General features: G+C 40.1%; 1 protein-coding gene across 2 annotated transcripts; it reads left to right on the top strand.

The window, feature by feature from the left end:
- The first annotated feature begins 6,878 nt into the window (after nucleotides 1-6,878).
- On the top strand, nucleotides 6,879-19,787 carry phaf1 (phagosome assembly factor 1). 2 transcript variants are annotated; one of them, XM_085358959.1, is made up of 16 exons: nucleotides 6,879-8,124; nucleotides 8,241-8,323; nucleotides 9,496-9,579; nucleotides 9,673-9,716; nucleotides 10,060-10,139; nucleotides 10,249-10,343; nucleotides 11,118-11,182; nucleotides 11,350-11,462; nucleotides 12,212-12,345; nucleotides 12,566-12,649; nucleotides 13,783-13,865; nucleotides 13,960-14,003; nucleotides 14,109-14,152; nucleotides 14,533-14,591; nucleotides 14,697-14,769; nucleotides 15,130-19,787. In XM_085358959.1, the coding sequence occupies exons 1-16, from the start codon at nucleotides 8,061-8,063 to the stop codon at nucleotides 15,223-15,225; spliced, it is 1,245 nt and encodes a 414-aa protein (XP_085215085.1). In that variant the 5' UTR covers nucleotides 6,879-8,060; the 3' UTR covers nucleotides 15,226-19,787. The 2 variants fall into 2 exon arrangements, with proteins under 2 accessions (XP_085215085.1, XP_085215084.1); XM_085358958.1 differs by having other exon boundaries at nucleotides 11,085-11,182.

Genomic DNA, 19,787 nt, shown 5'->3' with positions numbered 1-19,787 from the left:
CATATATTGTGTTCCCAGATGAATCTTGAACAGCACATATAGTTGTTTTTTCTTTATTTATTTTTAGCTGGTTTGCTAGAAATTGACCGGATTTATTACCATGTTCATAATTTTGTAGGCGTAGTCTTTGTACTAAGAATTTTGTTTTTTTATCAATTATCTCATTTAATTCTAGTTTTGTTTTGCGTATTTTGTTCAATGTTTCCTGATCTTGGTGGGACGCGTAGGCTTCTTCTAGTGATTTGATGTTTTTTTCTAATTCCTGAATATTTTTGTTTTCGTTTTTCTTTTTATGTGATGAGAAAGAAATTATTTTACCTCTCATCACAGCTTTCCCTGCTTCCCATAGAACAGAAGCTGATGTTTCGGGAGTGTCATTATAGTTCAAATATGAAGTCCACTCTTTTTTAAAATATTTAATAAAGTCTTCATCTTTAAGTAGTGATATATTAAATCTCCAGTTTTTTCTTGGCGTAGTATTATTCTTGTGCATTAGTGTTAAAGATACAGGACCATGATCGCTGACAGCTATAGGGTGAATCTCAGTGTCTGAAATGTCGTTCAGCAGTGAGCTGCTGACCAAAAAATAATCCAGACGAGAGTAGGAGTGATGGACATGTGAGAAAAAAGTATATTCCTTACTGGTGGGGTGAAGGGAGTGCCATGCATCGCAAAGACCAAAGTCGCTCATATACTGTTTGATTATATTTGTGGACTGCCAATTACGCTGAGTTCCCGCTGTATTGAGCCTATCCATGTCTTCATTTAGTCCAAGGTTGAGGTCGCCTCCAAGAACAAGTGTGCCATCTAAGTGTTCAGAGAGTGCACTGAAAAAACCGTGAAAGAATGAGGGATCATCAACATTTGGACCATATACACTTGCAATACATAGCTTTTTATCACGTATAGATAGTTTAATGATTAAGAATCTGCCCTTAATGATTAAGAATCTGCCCTTAATGATTAAGAATCTGCCCAGCTGAGCTTTAAATAAAGTACACTCAGCTTTTCCTTGGATTTTCAGAGTTGCTCAGTTCATACAGGAACTGCAGCAGTCGGGGTTAACGTGTCACTGTGTTGCTCCTCCATCTCAGTCATTGAGACTAGTCGCAATTTATTCTGAGGAAAAAAAGAGGAACAAAAAGATATTTTTAAAAAGTTTGTATATTTATTCTTTTTTTTTACCTTAAAATGTCTATCGTTTCATATTATACCCTATCGTTTGTTGCAAAATAAACTGTTTACAGCAATATTTTTTCATGGTTGTGATGGTCACTGTAGTGGCTATATTACTTTCTTAAAGTTCTCTCCTTCTCTTATACTTAAAATAACCAGACTATGGACGGACAAGCGACTGTTTCTATGCATACTATCGTTACCAACAATGACAGTAAAACCATCGTGTGGCTCCGCCGTCCGCTTGTTTATTTTCTACATAAACCTTTCACAATAAAGCTCAAGATCCTGTTGAGACTTTTCAAAATAAACTGACATGATATACATTATTCTCAAACATAAAATTTCAGAATATGCATCAAACAAATGACCTCAAATAAAAACATCAAGTAACTATAAATGGCGCTTACAGTCACCACGCGGATGCAGGCACAGAGAATACCAGCATGACCAGCGAGGATGAGGCAGAACCAGCTAGCTCCAAACTGAAGGACCAGTCAAAACAAATCGAGGGCCTTATTGCTAAACGAGGGGCTACCTCTGTAGCATGGACATGGTTTGGTTATGAAAAGTTTGACACGCCCCAGAAAACTGTACTATGCAAATTATGCCACAAACTGGTCCCCACCACCACTCAAACATGACAAACCTCTTTAACCACCTACACAAGAATCACATGAAAGAGTTTCAAGAGAGTTTACGAATGAAAAGCAAAAAAAGAGTCATCAGGTGCTCAAAATAAACCTTAGACTCAAACGTTAGAACAGGCTTTTCCTCGCAGCACGCCGTGTAATAAATACTCACAAAGAATGGCGGCCGTTTAAACTCATGTCTAAAAGTGTATAGTTTCATGCATCGGTCAAAACACTCGACTCCAGGTACACGACGCCCAGCTGGAAACACTTCACACAAGTTGAGTTGCCCGAGATTCATAGAATTTACAGAAATGGCACTATTTTGTGATATATATCGTTATCAGGAGAGATATGTCTTATATTGGGATGACATATCACACAGCCCTACAAAGAATAATAATTCACGTGGAATTGCATACACATAGCAGCATTCTGTTGCAACATATGCAGTTTATAATCAAAGTGACATAAATACCTTGAAAAACTAAATCAACCACAACATTGAACTCACCTTGTTTCTGTAGAGAAGGTGATCAGGGTTTTTCTTCATTTCCTGAGACCAGCTGCTCTGGATCATCACCACCTTGTATCTTCATCTTTTTTTCACTGGGGGAAGTCTTTCCTTTTCATTGCTCTGCACTGGAAAACCAAAGTGTGTGATCACAGGTGAAATAAGTGATATTTTTACACTGCAGGATTTAGAGTGCTTCAAGTAGTGAAGCAAGTAGCTCTTGATGCATTTCTCAAAAAATCTCTAAGGATCTGAATTTTTAAGAAAGATACAAATATCTCTGCTTATATTTGGCTAAAAGCTTGATATAGACATAACAGTTTATAATATGTCAGCATCCCCCAAAAGACATAAAGCTCCTGCACACCAGCATTGCGCTTACAATATACTTCAGTCAAGATATAGTTATTATTGATTTATTATTGAATTTTTTTAGTAATAATTATTAGTATTTAATCACATTAGCACAGTGGGGTGACAAAAATATTCCACATACTAGAAATGCTGCTCAGCATTTCATAAATTACATTTTCAACAAATGTTGGAGTAAAAACACAGTTACAGGGGAAATGTGTCTGTCTGCAAATATTAACTAAACATTTTTATGTGCTACAAAATAGACATAATTGTAAATGTGCTGAGGTGAAACTATACTTTCAATAATATTACCACTACAGTCTGTTAACCACCAAATTAATCTATGCTGGTCAGCTAGCTAAAACTCTTTACTTTAGCAGCCCAAAACAGAGGCTAACATTAGCATTTGTTAGCGTCAGCCAGGAAGGTCTGAGACAAACTAGGGTTAGTGTAACTTTGCCTGAAACCCTTTAAAGTGTACAGTAGAGCCAATTGTAAAACACAGGTGATATAGTACTTATTAGAATCCTAAAATAATTTCTTCCTCTCTGTACATTAGTAGAACCATGAAGTTCTCCCTTTTCTGTGTTTGACTTAAGAAAGCTTAAGTCATGTTAAACTTAAACAACGATTATTTTAAAAAATGAGTCAGCAAAATGTTCCTGACTTGTCTGGAGACAGCAGAAACCAGTTAACAAATAAATTAACAATTCTTTCTAAATAAAAACACGGAGTCTTTTGAAAAACATTATTTTAATAAAAGAACATATGAGTTTAAATATTTACCACAGAAATGTGAAGGCAGTTTCTCCAACTCCAGAGTCCAAAATCCAGATGAAGTCTAAAAGAAGTGTAATGGCTGCTCTTACTCTGACTTTTCCCTCCTTTTGGGGTTCTTTTTCCCAAAATGCATTGCAGTAGTTGAGAAATTCAGAAAAATACCTGTAAATGACTAATACGGAAAATTCCTTTACATTTATACTGTAGATTGTACTGTACTTTTGGGTTTTTTTTACAGTGCAAGTGATGCCACTAATTAGCCAATCAGTGGCATGTTGATATCACATTTTCAGTTCACTTGGAAAACCAGTCAAGTAGGTACTAAAGAAGTAACTGGTACCAGGTACTGTCACCTAATGGAAAATCCTAAAAACCATGTCGAGCCGTGCCGAGCCAACCTGAGTAGGTACTAATGGAAAAAGGCTATAAACTACTCACCCTGTCTCTAAGGGAGAGATCAGCAACACTTCAAAAAAAGCTAATTTTTCATTCTTTTAGTCACTACCCAAATTCTATAACCATAGATGAGACTAGAAACATGGATCAATTGGTAAATTGGCACCGCAGGGTCCCAATCCATCTGCCAATTTCCCGCTGCCCCTCACCTCATTTGTGAACGAGATCCCTCCACTTGGGGCATTCTGCCCTTTTCCAGCTGAGAACCATGGCCTCAGACTTAGGGGTGCTAATTCTCAGTCCTGATGCTTCACACTTGGCTGTGAATCCTCTGGTGTGAACTGGAGGCCTTCACATGACAAAGCCACATCATCCACAAAAAGCAGCGATTAGATTCTGAGACCACCACAATGGAAGCTTTTTGGACCACTCATCATCAGGCTGTGATCAGTTGAAAGTTTGGCTCCTCTCTTCAGTTTGACACCATTTCTCCCGTTCCCGTTTCCCCAGCTCTCTCTTGCTGCCCACATGACTGTTGAAGTGCCTCGCCCCATAGGGGTTTTTGAATCCCTCTTCATCTTGCCACTGAACCACAGCCTTGGGAAAGCCCATCTGTGGATTTTGCTCCTGGCAACATAGCCCCTAGGATCCTGGGACACACAAACTCCTCCATCACAATACGTTTGCAATCCATGGAGGGGAAGTATAAAATTATTTTAAAAATAAAGAGCTTTAACCTCCTAAGACCTGAACTCTTCCACAGCATGCATTTTTAATTTCTCTTTGATATTTGGGCAGATTGGGACCTGATGAATGTAAAAACAAAGAATTATCAGAATTTTCTTTTATTCATATGAGGATATTCGTTTAAAATTTCGATAGAACAGTAGCAGTATAATGTCTTCGTATGCGGATACCAGGCTCTTGTAGAGCAAAATTGAGTATTTTGGTCTAAACAACCCAAAATGTGATGTCCACATATGTGAATGCCAGGTCCTAGGTTAAGTCAAATCATGTTATTGTCTGTGAAGGTTCTCAGTCATCTTATTATCTTATTATTATAATATGATTAAATAAATGTAATTTATGATTAATAAAGTATGCTGATTCTGATTCTGAAAAATGACATGGCTACACTTTGCTGACCAGTTAAAGCATTTAGGAAAGTTTGAAGTTAGAGTTGGTCAGTTTCTTAAAAAAACTGTAATAATTTAGCACATGATTGTCTCATAAAGGCACAGTATGCATTCATTTTCAGGGTTTTACTCCTTGAAAATAAAGAAGAAGCTGGATGAAAACTTGCACCAACTTTATTTCCTCTTTGTTCTGAGTAGACCACTAGCTTTCAAATGTAGCATCTACGGGGAACATGAGCATCAGAAGAGTGTTAAATGTTGCTTAGTTTAGTTCTGGTATATTTTAAAAATGTGAAAATTGTTTAAATTCAAGTGGCTGATAGGATTAAAAAAACAAAACATTCACAGCTCTGGAGGGACAAACAAACGAATGTTTGTGCTTTTATCCACTTTTGATAGTGGTGCACGAATCATGAATACTCAATACTCAAGAATCACTTTACTGACTCTGAATCATGATTCACAAGCCCAACTGACTCACTGTAGAAAGCTCACATCAAGACAATAGCTCCTCAGTTCACACTAGCATCGCTCTGCTAACATGCTAACAGCACATCTGAGTTACTCCCATCCTGTGCTGAATCGTAGCATGAACGAATCACTCACTCACTCACCCCCTCCCTTCCTGTGCTGAATCGTAGCATGAGCGAATCTCACCCCCTCCCTCCTGGCTCACAGCTTCTTCTTCTTCTTCTTGGTTGGCAACCAATGTCAAGGAGCATTACCGACCCGGGGCACACAGCTCAGCGGACATTTAGATGAGAAAATATATATTTGACACATTTGAGGAAAAAACTAATAAAATAACATAAAAATAAATAAAATAAATGTTCTCTTTAGAAAACTTTTTTTTGCTCTTTTTTGCCCTATAAAAATAGTTGTTTTTCTTTTTCAATCACTCATCTTAGCAGTAGGATTTACATGAAAAGAGAAACAAATTAAGTTTGAGTGAAAATGTACATTTTTTTCCACTCTCTGGTCAACTGACTCAGTGACTCAAATGACTCAAGAAACCCGATTCACTTTGGTGAGTGACTCATTCAAACTCGATTCAGTAAAAAGAATCAAATTTACCATCACTAACTTTTGAAAAACTTGCAGGAGAGTTTTTTTTTTTTAACTTTATTTAACAAACAATGAGTATACAACATACGAACAGATGAAGTATACAAAACAACAGAACATGAACACACAAAGCCAAGGGTAAAAGAAAAAGGTAACAATTATAAGAATACACGCAAAAATTCACATACATACATTGTTTTGAGAGCCTTTTTGTTGGTGGAGTCTGATATTGATTGTATGTACATTTTCACATCCTTAAAATAATGACAGAAACATGGTGTTTTGTTAGTAAACTTACATTTATGGATAAAAAATTTAGCTAAAAGTATTAACAAATTTATCATAAAAAACATTTATCATACTTCTTGGGAAACTTAAAGAAACAGAATAAAACATTTTCCCATCGTAAAGAAAACTCCCTTAAAATATGGACAATAACAAACCTGCTAAATTCCTTCCAGAATCTCTGTGTAAAAGAACAGTACCAAAAAAGATGTGTCACAGTTTCTGGATGATCCCCACAGAAAGTACAATTAGTATTAATGTCCCTTTTAAATTTTACCATGAAGTGACTGGCTGGATAACATTTATGTAGAATTTTAAATGAGACTTCTTTCACCTTATTTACAATCAAGTATTTATGGGGGACCATCCAGACTGTCTTCCACTTGATATCTGGAACATATCGGTTTCAATAAGATATTATATATGGGAGAGAGACGATATCTTCTTGGAAGCAGGAGAGAACTTAAAACGTCTCTAGCTGTCACCTGACCATGACGTCATGACGTCGACCTCGAATGTGCGCCGAAGACAGGAAGTTGAATTATCAGCTGATCCTACTGGCTGTTGTTGATGCCTGAAGTTGCTGTTGTTTGGACGCCGTGTCGCTCTTATCAGGTCCTGACATTGAAGACACGTTAAAGCGCAGAAAGGGACACGGTGGGCATTTACCGGCCGGCGAGCTTATGAGTGACACGGAAAGCGTTTCCGCGCGAGTACTTGGGAATTTGCGCACGAGCGACGAAGAGCTAGCGCTCGAGCTTAAAGCTTCGCTGAAACGAAAAAAGAAAAACAGCAGAGACAGCCGACGGCTCGGCGTGCTGTCTTTTGTTTATGTCGTGTCAGTTTGAACCGTGATATTCATCATTTCTGACTTGACTTTGAGAGTCTTTTACGTTATTTATATTTATACTTGATTGAAAATAAGCCAACAGGGCAGCTAGCTCGTCCGCTAATGTTAGCTCGTAGCGCGAAGAAAAACAGTCTTGTTGACAAGATTTGATGCTTTCGTAACCGCCCAACTGTGACAGATGATAAACATAACGGGCGGAAACAGCTGAGTTTGAAAGCGCTATTTTCGTGCCTCCGTATTAGTTTGTTGTGTTTTAACCTGTCTGCCACTGGATCCGGTGCTCTGTTAGGAAACACGGCACCACAGAAGTTCATGTTTAGTTACTGAATCGAAGCCTGTTGGAGACATTTGTGGCTGTCGGACAAGTTTCTGATTAAACTCAGTGGATTCGTTTTTTAATCCTCATCGATTTATTTAAAAACACACAAACAAGCAGTCAGCTAGTTGACAGCTGGCCTTGTGCGTTTTAGGTTTGCTAAACGTTGCGTAATTTATGTTCAAGCTGGCAGCCAATGTTGGACAACTTGTTAAATTCCAAGTTAAAACTTGTGCGTTTTAGGAAAGTGTGTGTGCTTTGTATGTGATTTTAAGGCCCGTTTACTTTCTCTTCTTTGGTACCATTTTAATGTCAAGGACGTATGACATGAGATAAAAAAAAAAGGACACGTTTACAGTAACGCGCAGACTGAGTGGCTGTTCTGATTCTCATGAATTTGATAGCTTTGGAAAAATAATAAGAGTTATGATTTAAAGTAGCCGTCGGAAATCCTGTGGGAAAGTACTGTGTTCAGCAGCGAGAGAGAGAGAGGGTCCCTCACAGGATCCCATCGTGTCTTGAGGTGAGGTGAGCTGCCCCCCACTACTTGCCAATGCTGGATCTGGAAGTGGTGCCTGAGAGATCACTAGGAAATGAGCAATGGGAATTCGCCTTAGGTGAGCATTAAACATCTTCGGTGAATTGAAAAGATACTTTTCAACTACCTTACATATGCACTTGTTTAGACTCAATAACAAATTGTGTGTCTTGCGTTCACTGTGTGGGTGTTCAGGGATGCCATTTTCCCAGGCCATCTCTATCCTTCAGAAACACTGCCGCATCATCAAAAATGTCCAGGTGCTATACAGTGAACAGGTAAGACGCACAAATATCTGTTGTTTAAAAATATAAACTTGTGCTTGCTCACAATCCACAAACAGTCATAATCAGGTTGCAGAAGAGTTCTGGGCAGCAATTCGAGTTGTTCAGGCGTTCCCGTGCAGTTGAAGTAAATCAAATTGGTTTCTAATTATTTTTCACTGAAATTACTGTAGACCACTGTAACACAGATAAAGCCATATTTATAAGTTTATCAGTTGATGATAAACAAATGCTTAACAATCTGTTTGTTGAATAAAATGTCGAAACTTTGTTGTCAGTAGGTCGTTTGTTCACCATAGTGCTGAAAAGTTCAAATTTCTATCTGCTATTGTCTTTGTCACGATAGTACGAGAAGCTTGTTTCTCCCATTTATTTAAAAAAAAAAACACCCCCAAGCTCTTAATCACCACAAATTGTAATCTGTTGCAAAATGAATATATATATTTACATTTTGCAACAGATTACAATTTGTGGTGACTAAGTAGTTGCTCAGAGCTTGGGGATGTTGCACTTTCGATTGCAAAGCACAGGTTGCCTGACGGGGGGCATCCTTTCTGCAAACATTTACAGTTGGACTGACTGCAGTCACTCTCAGAGACTGTTGGAACAGATAATTGCTGTCTAATTTATAAATGCAGACAGATTGCTCACGTTGCCATCAGTCTGAATCTTTGTCAGTGAGCACAAACTGACTTGACAGATTGACTCAACTGGCTGCCAGCTTGTTGTATTCTGGTGATATTCCTGTAGAACGGGAAGGTTGCTGAGTGGAAGTGCAATAACGAATTAAAATTAAAAGAAAAATAACTGAGGTGAGATAAGTTTATTTTTACCTCTTAAACCTTGTCAATATCTGTTTTAACTCTGAGGACATGCTGTGCAGGTGAAAAAATGTGATAAACCACAATGACAATAATATTGTATCGTGGGATGTCTGATAATTCCCACCTCTGTTATCTTATATATTGTTAATGTTTTGTTTTCACTCATCTGCACAAATCTTCTAATAATCACCCAGTATTAACTTTTTAAAATCATGTCAAAAATAAATCGAGGTGGTTGTTTCTCAGGTTTCAATGAATTCAAGGTCCGTTTGCCTGTGCGTGACAGCATCTGCTCCTGCCTCTTAATGTTAATTTATCGGTTTTAACTCCCTGCCTCTGTAGACACCACTCAGCCATGACCTCATACTGAACTTGACTCAGGATGGGATTAAACTGCTGTTTGATGCCACAAATCAGAGACTCAAGGTAAGAATTTAAGATAATTAGCAGAGCTCCAACAGTCTCCTCCAAACACTCTTGGCATCCGTGCGCTGATGTTTCTGACTTTCTGCGTGATAGGTGATTGAAGTGTATGACCTGAGCAAAGTCAAGTTGAAATACTGGTAAGTAAAAACGTAAATCTATTAAATAGCAGCTGATGTAGCTGCTTTGAGAGTCATGTTAGCTTCTCAGCGACATTTAATGGCATAAATCCTGGATTGTTCTGCATACACGGCACGCCTGGTTCTCTTTATATTAACACGAACACCACTTTCAACTTTAAGTCACAGGTAGGCTTACAGCTTACTTGAGTCTGCCTGCATTAATGTGTTTCTTATTCAACGTTATCTGTTGACAAGCATAATCCATTTCCCATCTTTGCCATTAACTCTTGAAATAATGCAGCACAGGCGCTTTGTTAATGGGTTTAATACTGACACCGTGTATGTATGGATTGTGTTTCAGTGGAGTCCATTTCAACTCTCAGACCATTGCCCCCACGATAGAGCAAATAGACCAGTCATTTGGCGCTACACACCCTGGAGGTACTTTCTAAAGGACCAGCACACTTGGAATGTTTTCACTTACAACTAATTTGGGGTTTTGGTTGTTACCCTGTATAAAATGCTCTCCTCTTCACGTGTCTCTCCCTAGTTTACAATGCTGCAGAGCAGTTGTTCCATCTCAACTTCCGGGGACTGTCCTTCTCTTTTCAACTGGACTCATGGAATGAAGCTCCAAAATATGAGGTGAGAGCGTTTTAGTCCATTTGCCTGTGAGCCAATTAAAGAAGAGCTGAGTGCTCGCTATTTCCAGTCCCAGGACAGCCAGGCCAGCCTTGGGATTTGAGTGGTTTCCAGTCATGTAGACACTCAAAGGTCAAGCTGTATTTTTTGCCTTGTCACAGATTTACATGAAACCAAATCGGTGTGTGTCTTGGATTCTGACAGTGTTTTTGTCTTTCAGTGGATTTTGTCATGAAGTTTGAGGCACACAATGACAAAATTCATGTATTTTCTAAATTAACCCGTGGTAGTCTTAGTGTATAAGAAGACTTTATTCTTCTTACTGCAGATTAATGACTTTTTAAATGGGTAGTGGGTACGAGATGTGGCTGTTTTTAATTAAAATCAAATGTCATCCCACGGGAAGGACTCCTGCAGTGATAGCTGCATAAGAATAAGTCAGAAGTGCTGAGTCACAGTGAGTCTCGATTTGATGTTGGACCAGATTACGCCGAAGATCCAAGACGAATGAAAGTACAAAGAACAGTGTCATCAATCAGTGAAAACACTGGTGCTTTCTTTTTTTTGAAAGCAGTGTTTAGTCAGTGCTTCATGAGACATTTCACTCCCTTGATCACATGTTGTCACTCCTCTGTACTGTCACAGCTCTGTTTTTTAGTCTTCTGAATGTGTTTATTCATGTGGACGCAGAGACCTTTAGTATCTACCAGTCCTGTACTACTTCCAGCTGTTTTGCCTTGGCAGCCTAACTTTGCCATGGGTTTGGCCTCCCTGCAGATTCCACATGGGGCAATGGTCAAGAGGATGCACATCTACACTGGCAACAACCTGCAGGAAACAAGGTACGTAATAATGGCAATGCTGCCAGAGGAAACGGTTACTTTTAGTCCTTACTTCACATATTGATATGAGTTTGTTTCAACTGTTTTAAATGTTGGAAATCAATCACAGAGACGGCAAGAACAAAAAGTTACAGAAAAAATAGCTAAACTTATTTCACTGTTCTCAGAGCTCCTGCAATGCCGTTGGCTTGTTTCCTCGGTAATATTTATGCAGAGTGTGTGGATGTCCTGAGGGATCGGGCGGGCCCTCTGGGACTCAGGCTCCGCCTTCTCACTGCAGGTAACACACAGCTCAGTACCGTGTGTGTGTGTGTGTGTGTGTGTGTCTTGAAGGCTGCAAGTGATTATTTGTAAGTTTGACACCTTTGTTTTCCCCATAATGTTAACCCTTTCACGCATAGTGGTCACTACAGTGGACAGCTATTCAAAGGCTGTTTTCTTGTATTTGTATCAGTGTTGATGGTGTACTTGCACATAAACCATACCTGCCACCCACTGGTCGTTTAATGTTACTATAGATGGATGACTTGTTTCATGCATGAATTATCACAACCTCAATCTGGATTTTTTCTTATTCATCTTTTCTTGCATAAAAATGAATAAAAATACTTAAGAAAAAAATCCTGATTGAGGTTGTGATAATTCATGCATGACAGGGTTAATATGGGACTACATAAATGAGCACATATACACAGTAATACCAATTTTTACTGTTGTTATTAACAGTGGTGTGAACTTGAGCTTCTTTTCTTTTTAATGTCAAAAATCACTTTTAATGTCACATCACATGTGCAGGTACACTGGTACAGCACATCAGAATGAAATTCTTGTGTGCGAGCTTCACAAGCAACAGAGGTGTGCAAAATACAATAACATAAGAAGTAGGCAAAATATGAGAATGGAAATCTGTGAATTATAAGAAAAAATAAATGTACAAATAAAATATATATATATACACACACACACACACACACATAGGTCAGCAGTGCAGTGACGTGGAGCTTTACTGACTTGTTGTCTAAACTGCAGGTTGTGGTCTCGGTGTGATGACTGATAGTAAAGTCAAGTCCCTAGAGAGGAGCATCTACTTTGGAGATTCCTGTCAGGATGTGCTCGGTGCTCTGGGCTCCCCACATAAAGTTTTCTACAAATCTGAGGACAAGGTAGCAATTCAGTTTAACTCCATCTTTGCTTCTTGTGTTATTGCTATTATGTTAAGTCTGTAAAGTGGTGTTTAACCTGTTGGATGTTATCCATTTATCAAACCTGCTCTCTTGTCATATTTTCACCATCTTAAGAAGTTGTATTAAATATTATTTGTATTAATTTAATTAAAGACAAAAAGTCAGAAGACTATTTTCCCAAATTCTTTTTGTGTTTCAGATGAAGATCCACTCTCCGTCACCACATAAGCAGGTCCCATCTAAATGTAACGACTACTTCTTCAACTATTTTACCCTGGGAGTGGTACGTAAGCGAAGCCGTGCTTGTGTGTGTAAATCTTGGTGTCAGTGTCTGTGCCGAGTTGTTTTTAAGAGCTTTGTCTGCCTCTGAGCTGTGTTTGAGTTTTCGTTTCCTTTTAATGGGGACTCAATGTTGTCTGAAAGTACTGTATGCGTCATTCAGAACCATTGGACGTCATACTGGAGCGCCCATATCAGCAGCACCTCCCCCTCCTTTCATATTATATTTATGTAAGTCAGAGCCACGCCAAAAAGAAAAGTCCAGCTGCAACCATTGGTCAAATCTAGCAGTGTACAGTTATAATGGTCGTAGTGTATGTACCCCATCTCCTCCTCATTGGGTGGGCCAATCTTACTGAAACCTTGGATGAACATTGTCACACCTACAGTGATTATTAGTCTGTTTCTCAGAACGATTTGTAATGAATCCCATTTTTACCATCACCTGCAAATGTGATGTTACATTCACTCTTTACGCTTGTTTCACGTGTCACATTCGACACACATCATCATCGTGTAACTTAAAGGTCACCAAAATTTGTATCTGCGATGATTTTGTTGACTCACCACTAAATACGTAATGAAGAACCAGCAGGAGCCTGGCTAGTATATTCAGTGACCGTGGTATGCTAAAAGTCAACGCATCGTGACCCCCCGTTAGGATAAGTCCCTGCGGCCGGGCGGCGTGGACGCCCAGAACCTGCAAGCGAGGCAACGCCGATGAGTTTGAATATTGTTGACCTTGACCACTCCTACCTGCTCGCTGTGAATTAATGGGACATTTACCTGCACTGCAGCTTGTTTCTACAATGGATGAGATGCAGGCTAAAACCGTGATAGGCGCTCAGTCTAACACAGCTTTAACTCAGTCATGTCAAGATTCATGTCTTTGGACTGTGAGAAAACTCCTGGTCCAAAGACATGAAGGTTGAAGTTTGTGCAATAATAAAAAACAAAAACTGCAGTTTGCAACCTGCAACCATCTTGTGATGCAAACCACATGCACCTGCATAAATCACTGCATGCAGAGGTGTAGTTCTACTTTTCTTGATTTGCTCACATCTACTGTTTGCAGTAGATGGGTGTCTACTGCAAACACTAAAGTAACCTCAATGACTGTATTTTCGTATTTTTCAGGATATTCTGTTTGACTCGACAACTCACCTGGTTAAGAAGTTTGTTCTCCATACCAACTACCCTGGACATTACAACTTTAATATGTAATTATCCTTCTTATAATATAAACCAAATGTTTATTATATTTTTACACTTGTTTTTGTTGTTGCACTTATTGTAATCTCTCTGTCATCACAGATATCATCGATGTGACTTTAAGATTCCACTTGTCATCAAAAAAGGTAAAAGTTATTCAGTCGACAGCAATACCTCCATAATCATGCTTTAATGTCTAGTACTTGACTCTCCTCTGTTCTAATGTCTGTTCATTTATGTCGGCGCTTTAGAGGGAGCAGACTCTGAGGACTGCATCTTAACTACATACAGCAAGGTCAGTTCTGGAACTGTTCAATTTAGCCACAGGGTGGCGCTGTGGTAGGCAGTAGAAATCTAACAGGACTTGTAGTTTTCGGTTCGATGTTCTGACTCTGCACCTTTAGCGGATTACAAGGTTGTGACTTTGCATCACTGACATAGGCTTACAAATTTGGTGACTGATCATAAGATGCTTTCTGTTGCACCACAGATCCAATAACAAATCAACAGTCCTGTGATATGAAACATTCATAACTGAATATCTTAGTCCTTTCTGCCGCTGGAAATGGCGTTGAGTCAGGTGTGACATAAACAGCTGTCAGCAGTCGAGAAACAGACCGACTCCTGGAAATGTGTTTGTTATAATTGTCTGTTAACCTTTTGACTCTTCCTCAGTGGGATCAAATCCAAGAACTGCTCGGCCATCCAATGGAAAAACCTGTAGTGCTGCACAGGTAACATATAGTCTACATATATGCATTTAATATAGACAACACAGCTGTTTCAGACACCACCCACATATGTGACATCAAGTCTTGTGACCTTGTTTGCGTTTACAGGTCTTCATCGGCCAATAACACAAATCCTTTCGGCTCTACGTTCTGCTTCGGACTGCAGAGGATGATCTTTGAGGTCAGCACATTTTATGATTCAGCTGGGATTACAACATAAAACTATATGGCAGCATGCATTTTATCTGAACCACCTGGCTACATGGATTGTTCCATTTAGAGCACATGTGTTACGTAAAATGCTGCACAAGACTGACACGTTCAGCAGTGTTATTATAGCAAAGCTGCTGAACCCGTTTAAAGCTGACAGGAATGTGAATTATTCTCTCTGAAAGGACATTTGTAGAGATTTGCTCGCAAAAGTATTAGAAATGCAAAGGTGATCAAGAAACAGCTCAACCCCTAATCTTTGAAATATGTGTTGTAGTTTCGAGCCCGTGTGTTTCAGGAGTCCTCACTGTCTTGTGTTCCTCCTCCCCAGGTGATGCAGAATAACCACATAGCATCGGTAACCCTCTACGGTGCTCCACGCACGACCAGTCACGCACGACCCGAGTCCAGCAGTAGTTCCCACTAAACAAGTAACCGCAACCACATCCCGTTTTGGCCTGTCGTGAATCCAGTACTTCTACTGACTGACTTTCTAATCCAGAGCCAGATTCTTAACCAAGCAGACCTAACCGAACAAAGTTACTCTTACCCAGCTCAGATGCTAACAGAGAAACAACTAAAATCAGACACGGCATTTACCAACTCTTCCTGTTGGATACTAAGACTCATTCTTCCAATCCGGCACACCCACCTAGCACAGCTAAACCAACTCTGTCTATCCCGGGACATCCGAGATCCAGTCACACAGTCTCTGTGCTGGAGCATGGAGCGTTTTATCTTGGTTAGTCCAACGGTCCCAGTGGTGCTGCGTTGTGGTAGAGCTCGACTGTTTCCTTTCCATCCTTAAATTGCTTTCACCCCGGACCACAGGGGGAAAAAGCTTGTGCAGACTCTAAGCTGGCGCCAGTTTATTTATCAGCAGCCTCCGTACCGCTGTGGTGGGACAGTTGGCGTTTGAATTCATCTGCTGCAAATCTCAAGTTGTTTAACATCAGTGTAATAATATCGCAGCTGGAAGCTGCTGTGGCCAGAGTCTGGAAACAAAGTGTATCACGTCAAACAACCAGCAAACCAGTACCGCCAGTCTTCCTGCCTCAGCTTCAGAACGGCATCCAAACTACAAAAAAACCAAACCAGTTCAGTCCAACCGAGAGCCATCAGAGCCAAAATGCAGTGAAAGCTGCAGAGGACTTGAACCAAAAACACCAGAATCCCAATTTTGTCACACAAGAGAAGAAGCGCTCGCTCTCAAGGTTCGGACGGAGACGTCCTCCTGAACATAACCCGCTTGATGTCCCGCCCAGTTGAACCAGATGTGACCAGAAAGAAAATCCTCCCTGTTGTCTCCTTATTCTTCCTTCAACTTTGCTCCGCGGCGCCCGCCAACACACACAGACACACACACAGGCAAACAAAGCACACTCAACAGCACGGCTGCTGTTACGTCTCCCTGCACGGACACGGTGACAGAAATGAGCATCTGCATGTGGTGTGAGGCTAATTTTTAAAAATGACGTTTGAATTTGTGTTATTTTAAGCTTGCACAAACACACACAGCATCCTTTCATTACTAAACTCATGTATTCCTGATACATGAAAGCTGGTTTTATCCATTTTATCGTGAAGCAGACTGACATGCAGGAATGACACGAGAATCTTTGCATGGACTCTTGTGCAGCGAGAGGAGACTTACTACAAGCACAAACTGACAGCCCGTTTTCTCTGATTGGTTGCATCTTCTTGCATGTTGTGAGGGGTGTAGAGTCACCACAGAGTTTCTTCATTTTACCGCGGCCGCCCTTTTCACTCGTTCGCCTCGAGACCATTTCCATCGTGTACTGTTTTAAATCCGTCCGTACATTTGCACTAATACTCACCTTTTTACTTGACTGTTTGATTGATCTTCAGATATGGATATTTTTTTTTCGTACATTGGATGAGAGTGTGTGTGTGTGTGTGTCCTGTATACATATGGAAAGAAAGAAGAGGCCCTTACGTGGTGCTCAGTGTTCGCAGTGCCGTCCTCTTTGTCGCTCCATCTTCTGCTCCTCCTTCACGTCACTGACACATGGCACAGTCTGCATTTGTTTCCTTGTTGAATTGCCAAACTGCGATAGCCAAAGAGGTTTCAGGATGTTGTTATTTGATGTGCTGACATTATCACTGTGTTACTGTCTGAACATTTCATACAGAGAGAGTCGGGCGTTGGCCGTCTCTGTTCTTTTGGATCTTTTTGTGTCTGACTTGCACATGTTCGTCGTTGCTGTAGTAAAACCTCAGCTCCTGGTTTCTCTGACGGCTGACGGTAATTATACGACACGAAGAGCTGACTCTGAAAGCGCTCAGTCCATCTGTCGTCTGGATTCGGTTCCACAGATTCACAGTAGTGTGTGTATGCTGAGAAGTGTCAGAGTGGTCACTGTTGTCACTGAGCTGTCATTCAAAGATCCGCCACCATTTCTCTGGGTTTAGTTCATTTGAACCTATTTTGGAAATGGGGAGAGAAAACCAGTCATTCCTCCATCGTGTGACGTGCAGCTTTGCATCAAACTCCCATTTTATAAATTTACATTATTTTTAATTCCAAGCAGATTAATAAACTGTGTATTAATTTTAATACACATTTTCTTGTCTTGTTCTTCAGTACAAACAATTCCTTTAATTTTCTCTCTGTTGCTGAATTTGTGATCAGTGACTCAATCGGTTAGCATCCCTGTCTGTTAGCCTGTGACCAGCATTAGCCAACAAGTACAAACCTGTGCTAACTCTACTTTAATAAGCAAAAAACAAACAAAAAGACCAATACTGCGATGTTTTCATTAGAAGGAAACTAATTAATTTTACCTGTCTATGTTCCTAATTCCTTATAATTCCTAAGCATTTGCTATTTTTATGTATTCAGGCCTTTATGCGTAATGTTGTTGTATGAATGCTGTATATAAATGCGTGCTCTTATTCTGGTGTCTTCTTATTTACAGTGTTAGTGGCTTGGCACCTCAACATTTCTGCATTGATTTTTATTAGAGTTAAGCTCAGGTGGAGTCACCTGCTCACAGCTCATTATTGTTTTTATTCTAGACCACTCAGTATTCATATTTTTGCATGTGCAATGCTAACACTGCAAGTATGCTGACATGTCAGCAGTTAGTAAAGCCCTGCTTAAACTGCTTGTTCACAGTTGGCCTGGAAGAGAGCTCTGTCTTTAATCCAGTGGACAAAAATGGATTTTTAGTCTGGCTTTGGTGTGCTGCGAGATTTAACATCTGCATCCTGAAAGTTGATGCTGTTCATCTGGACGTTTTCAGTGGGAGAAACGTTTCGTCATCATCAGGTGACCTCTTCAGTCTCAGCTGACTGCAGGTTTCCAACCTTATAAACATCTGCACAATGACAGAAACTAGCACCACCGAATGAACAATGGGCTGGGAGGCCAGTTTATGATCATTAATATGCAAACTGTTATGATCATTGATCAAAGCCCATGAGTCCCATTCACAGAGAGTTGAGGACTGGCTGCAATCACAGCATTGTGAGATGGTTACAGATGCATCTACATCTACTTGTTTACAAAGAAAAATATCAGTTTTCCAAGCTTTCCTGTAGCCAGATGAGCATGGCGTTCCATTACTCGTTTTCCAAAACTGGGACACCACAAGCTACAGTAATATTTTAAAATTTAAATCCAAAAAACACCTATTTTCTTATTGGACTCCCAGGGTCAGATATTTAAGAGCGACGGCTGTCCGCTTTGTCTCTGATGAAATTGGAAAGACTGTTCCCTACTCTCCTCCCGTTTGTCCACAGCTTCAGTCAAATAGGGGAAAGGTGTAACTCTAGTGAATGCTATATACCATTTGCTACCACTTGCTTTTGTGTAAGCAAATATAAATGTAAAAAAGAAGATACAACACTGTTGGATATCGTGCCTCATCTCCCACCGAGCCTGTCTTTGACTTCTTTCTCTATCGACCCTGTAAAAAGGAATCTCCTTGTATATAAAATCGAATGCATTTGAGCTGCAGCGTTGTACAGTATGTATGTGTGTCACTGAGCTCCAGCAACAAGGTAACATGGTATTATGGCTGACTCGTTTTACATTTACCTGCACAGTTTGGCAGGCTGGGTTTCCCCAAAATGAGGAATGTGCTAGTTAGTTATTTTTGTTTGAGTTTCTTGTACTGGCTTCCATTTCTGTTGGGGGTGTGGAGGGTGGGGTCTCATGTGTGTTCATAACCACCCGAAACACCCAGATCAGTGTTAACATGGTGTGGAATACATGAGTGTAGCAAATGCAGGTCCAGAAAATCAGGCCTTAGTTCTCCACGAGTGACAGAAACTGAAAAAACCTGTAGATTTCAGATACAAATCAACATCTGAAGCAAAACGTCTCCTCCCTCCAAGCTCTGCTGTAACTGTTTGTCTTTATCCTTTTTTTCTTGTTTTAAACACAGTAATGTGAGAATCTGAGACCCGCATTACATCAGTCAGCCACAGCACTGCCTAATTTTGTCTCGTTGAGCCGAATGTGACCCCTCACGGCATGAAGCACCTCTGAGGGTGTCCCGTTGTTCCTCCAGAGAAAGGGGAATTTGCCTGTGGCCCCAGTTTTGGTAAACCCAGCCCAGTTTCGTGCACGGTCATTGCTGTGATGAAGCATTGTCACTCAGAGATGGAGAGGGGAGCTGTAAGGTGCTGGGTAGGTGATCTCACCCTAACTCAGGTGGACATATCACATCCTGGTTTTTCCAAAGTTTTTAGGGAAGAAAAACAAGAGAAACTTTGATCTGTGTGGCTTTTAAGTTACACCTTTTTTTTTCTTGCTTTTTACAAATGTTTATTTTACTGAATGGGCAGATGTGTGATTATCAAACTGAGATTGTTGTAATTTATAATTGTCATCTTCAGTGTAATGATAATCTCATCTTAATGCTTTGTATCGTCTGTCCTTGGTATCATTTGTTCTGTTGCCCCCCCCCCTCTTTACTCCCTGGTGTGTGTGTGTGTGTGTGTGTGTGTGTGTGTGTGTGT

The sequence above is a fragment of the Diplotaxodon limnothrissa genome, linkage group LG7, assembly GCF_057381915.1.
Source record: "Diplotaxodon limnothrissa isolate DT_005_m linkage group LG7, D_limnothrissa_male_GT1.1, whole genome shotgun sequence".
Taxonomy (NCBI): Eukaryota; Metazoa; Chordata; class Actinopteri; order Cichliformes; family Cichlidae; genus Diplotaxodon; species Diplotaxodon limnothrissa.
Note: the sequence above shows the minus strand (reverse complement) of the source record. Positions and strands in the feature narration are given on the sequence as shown.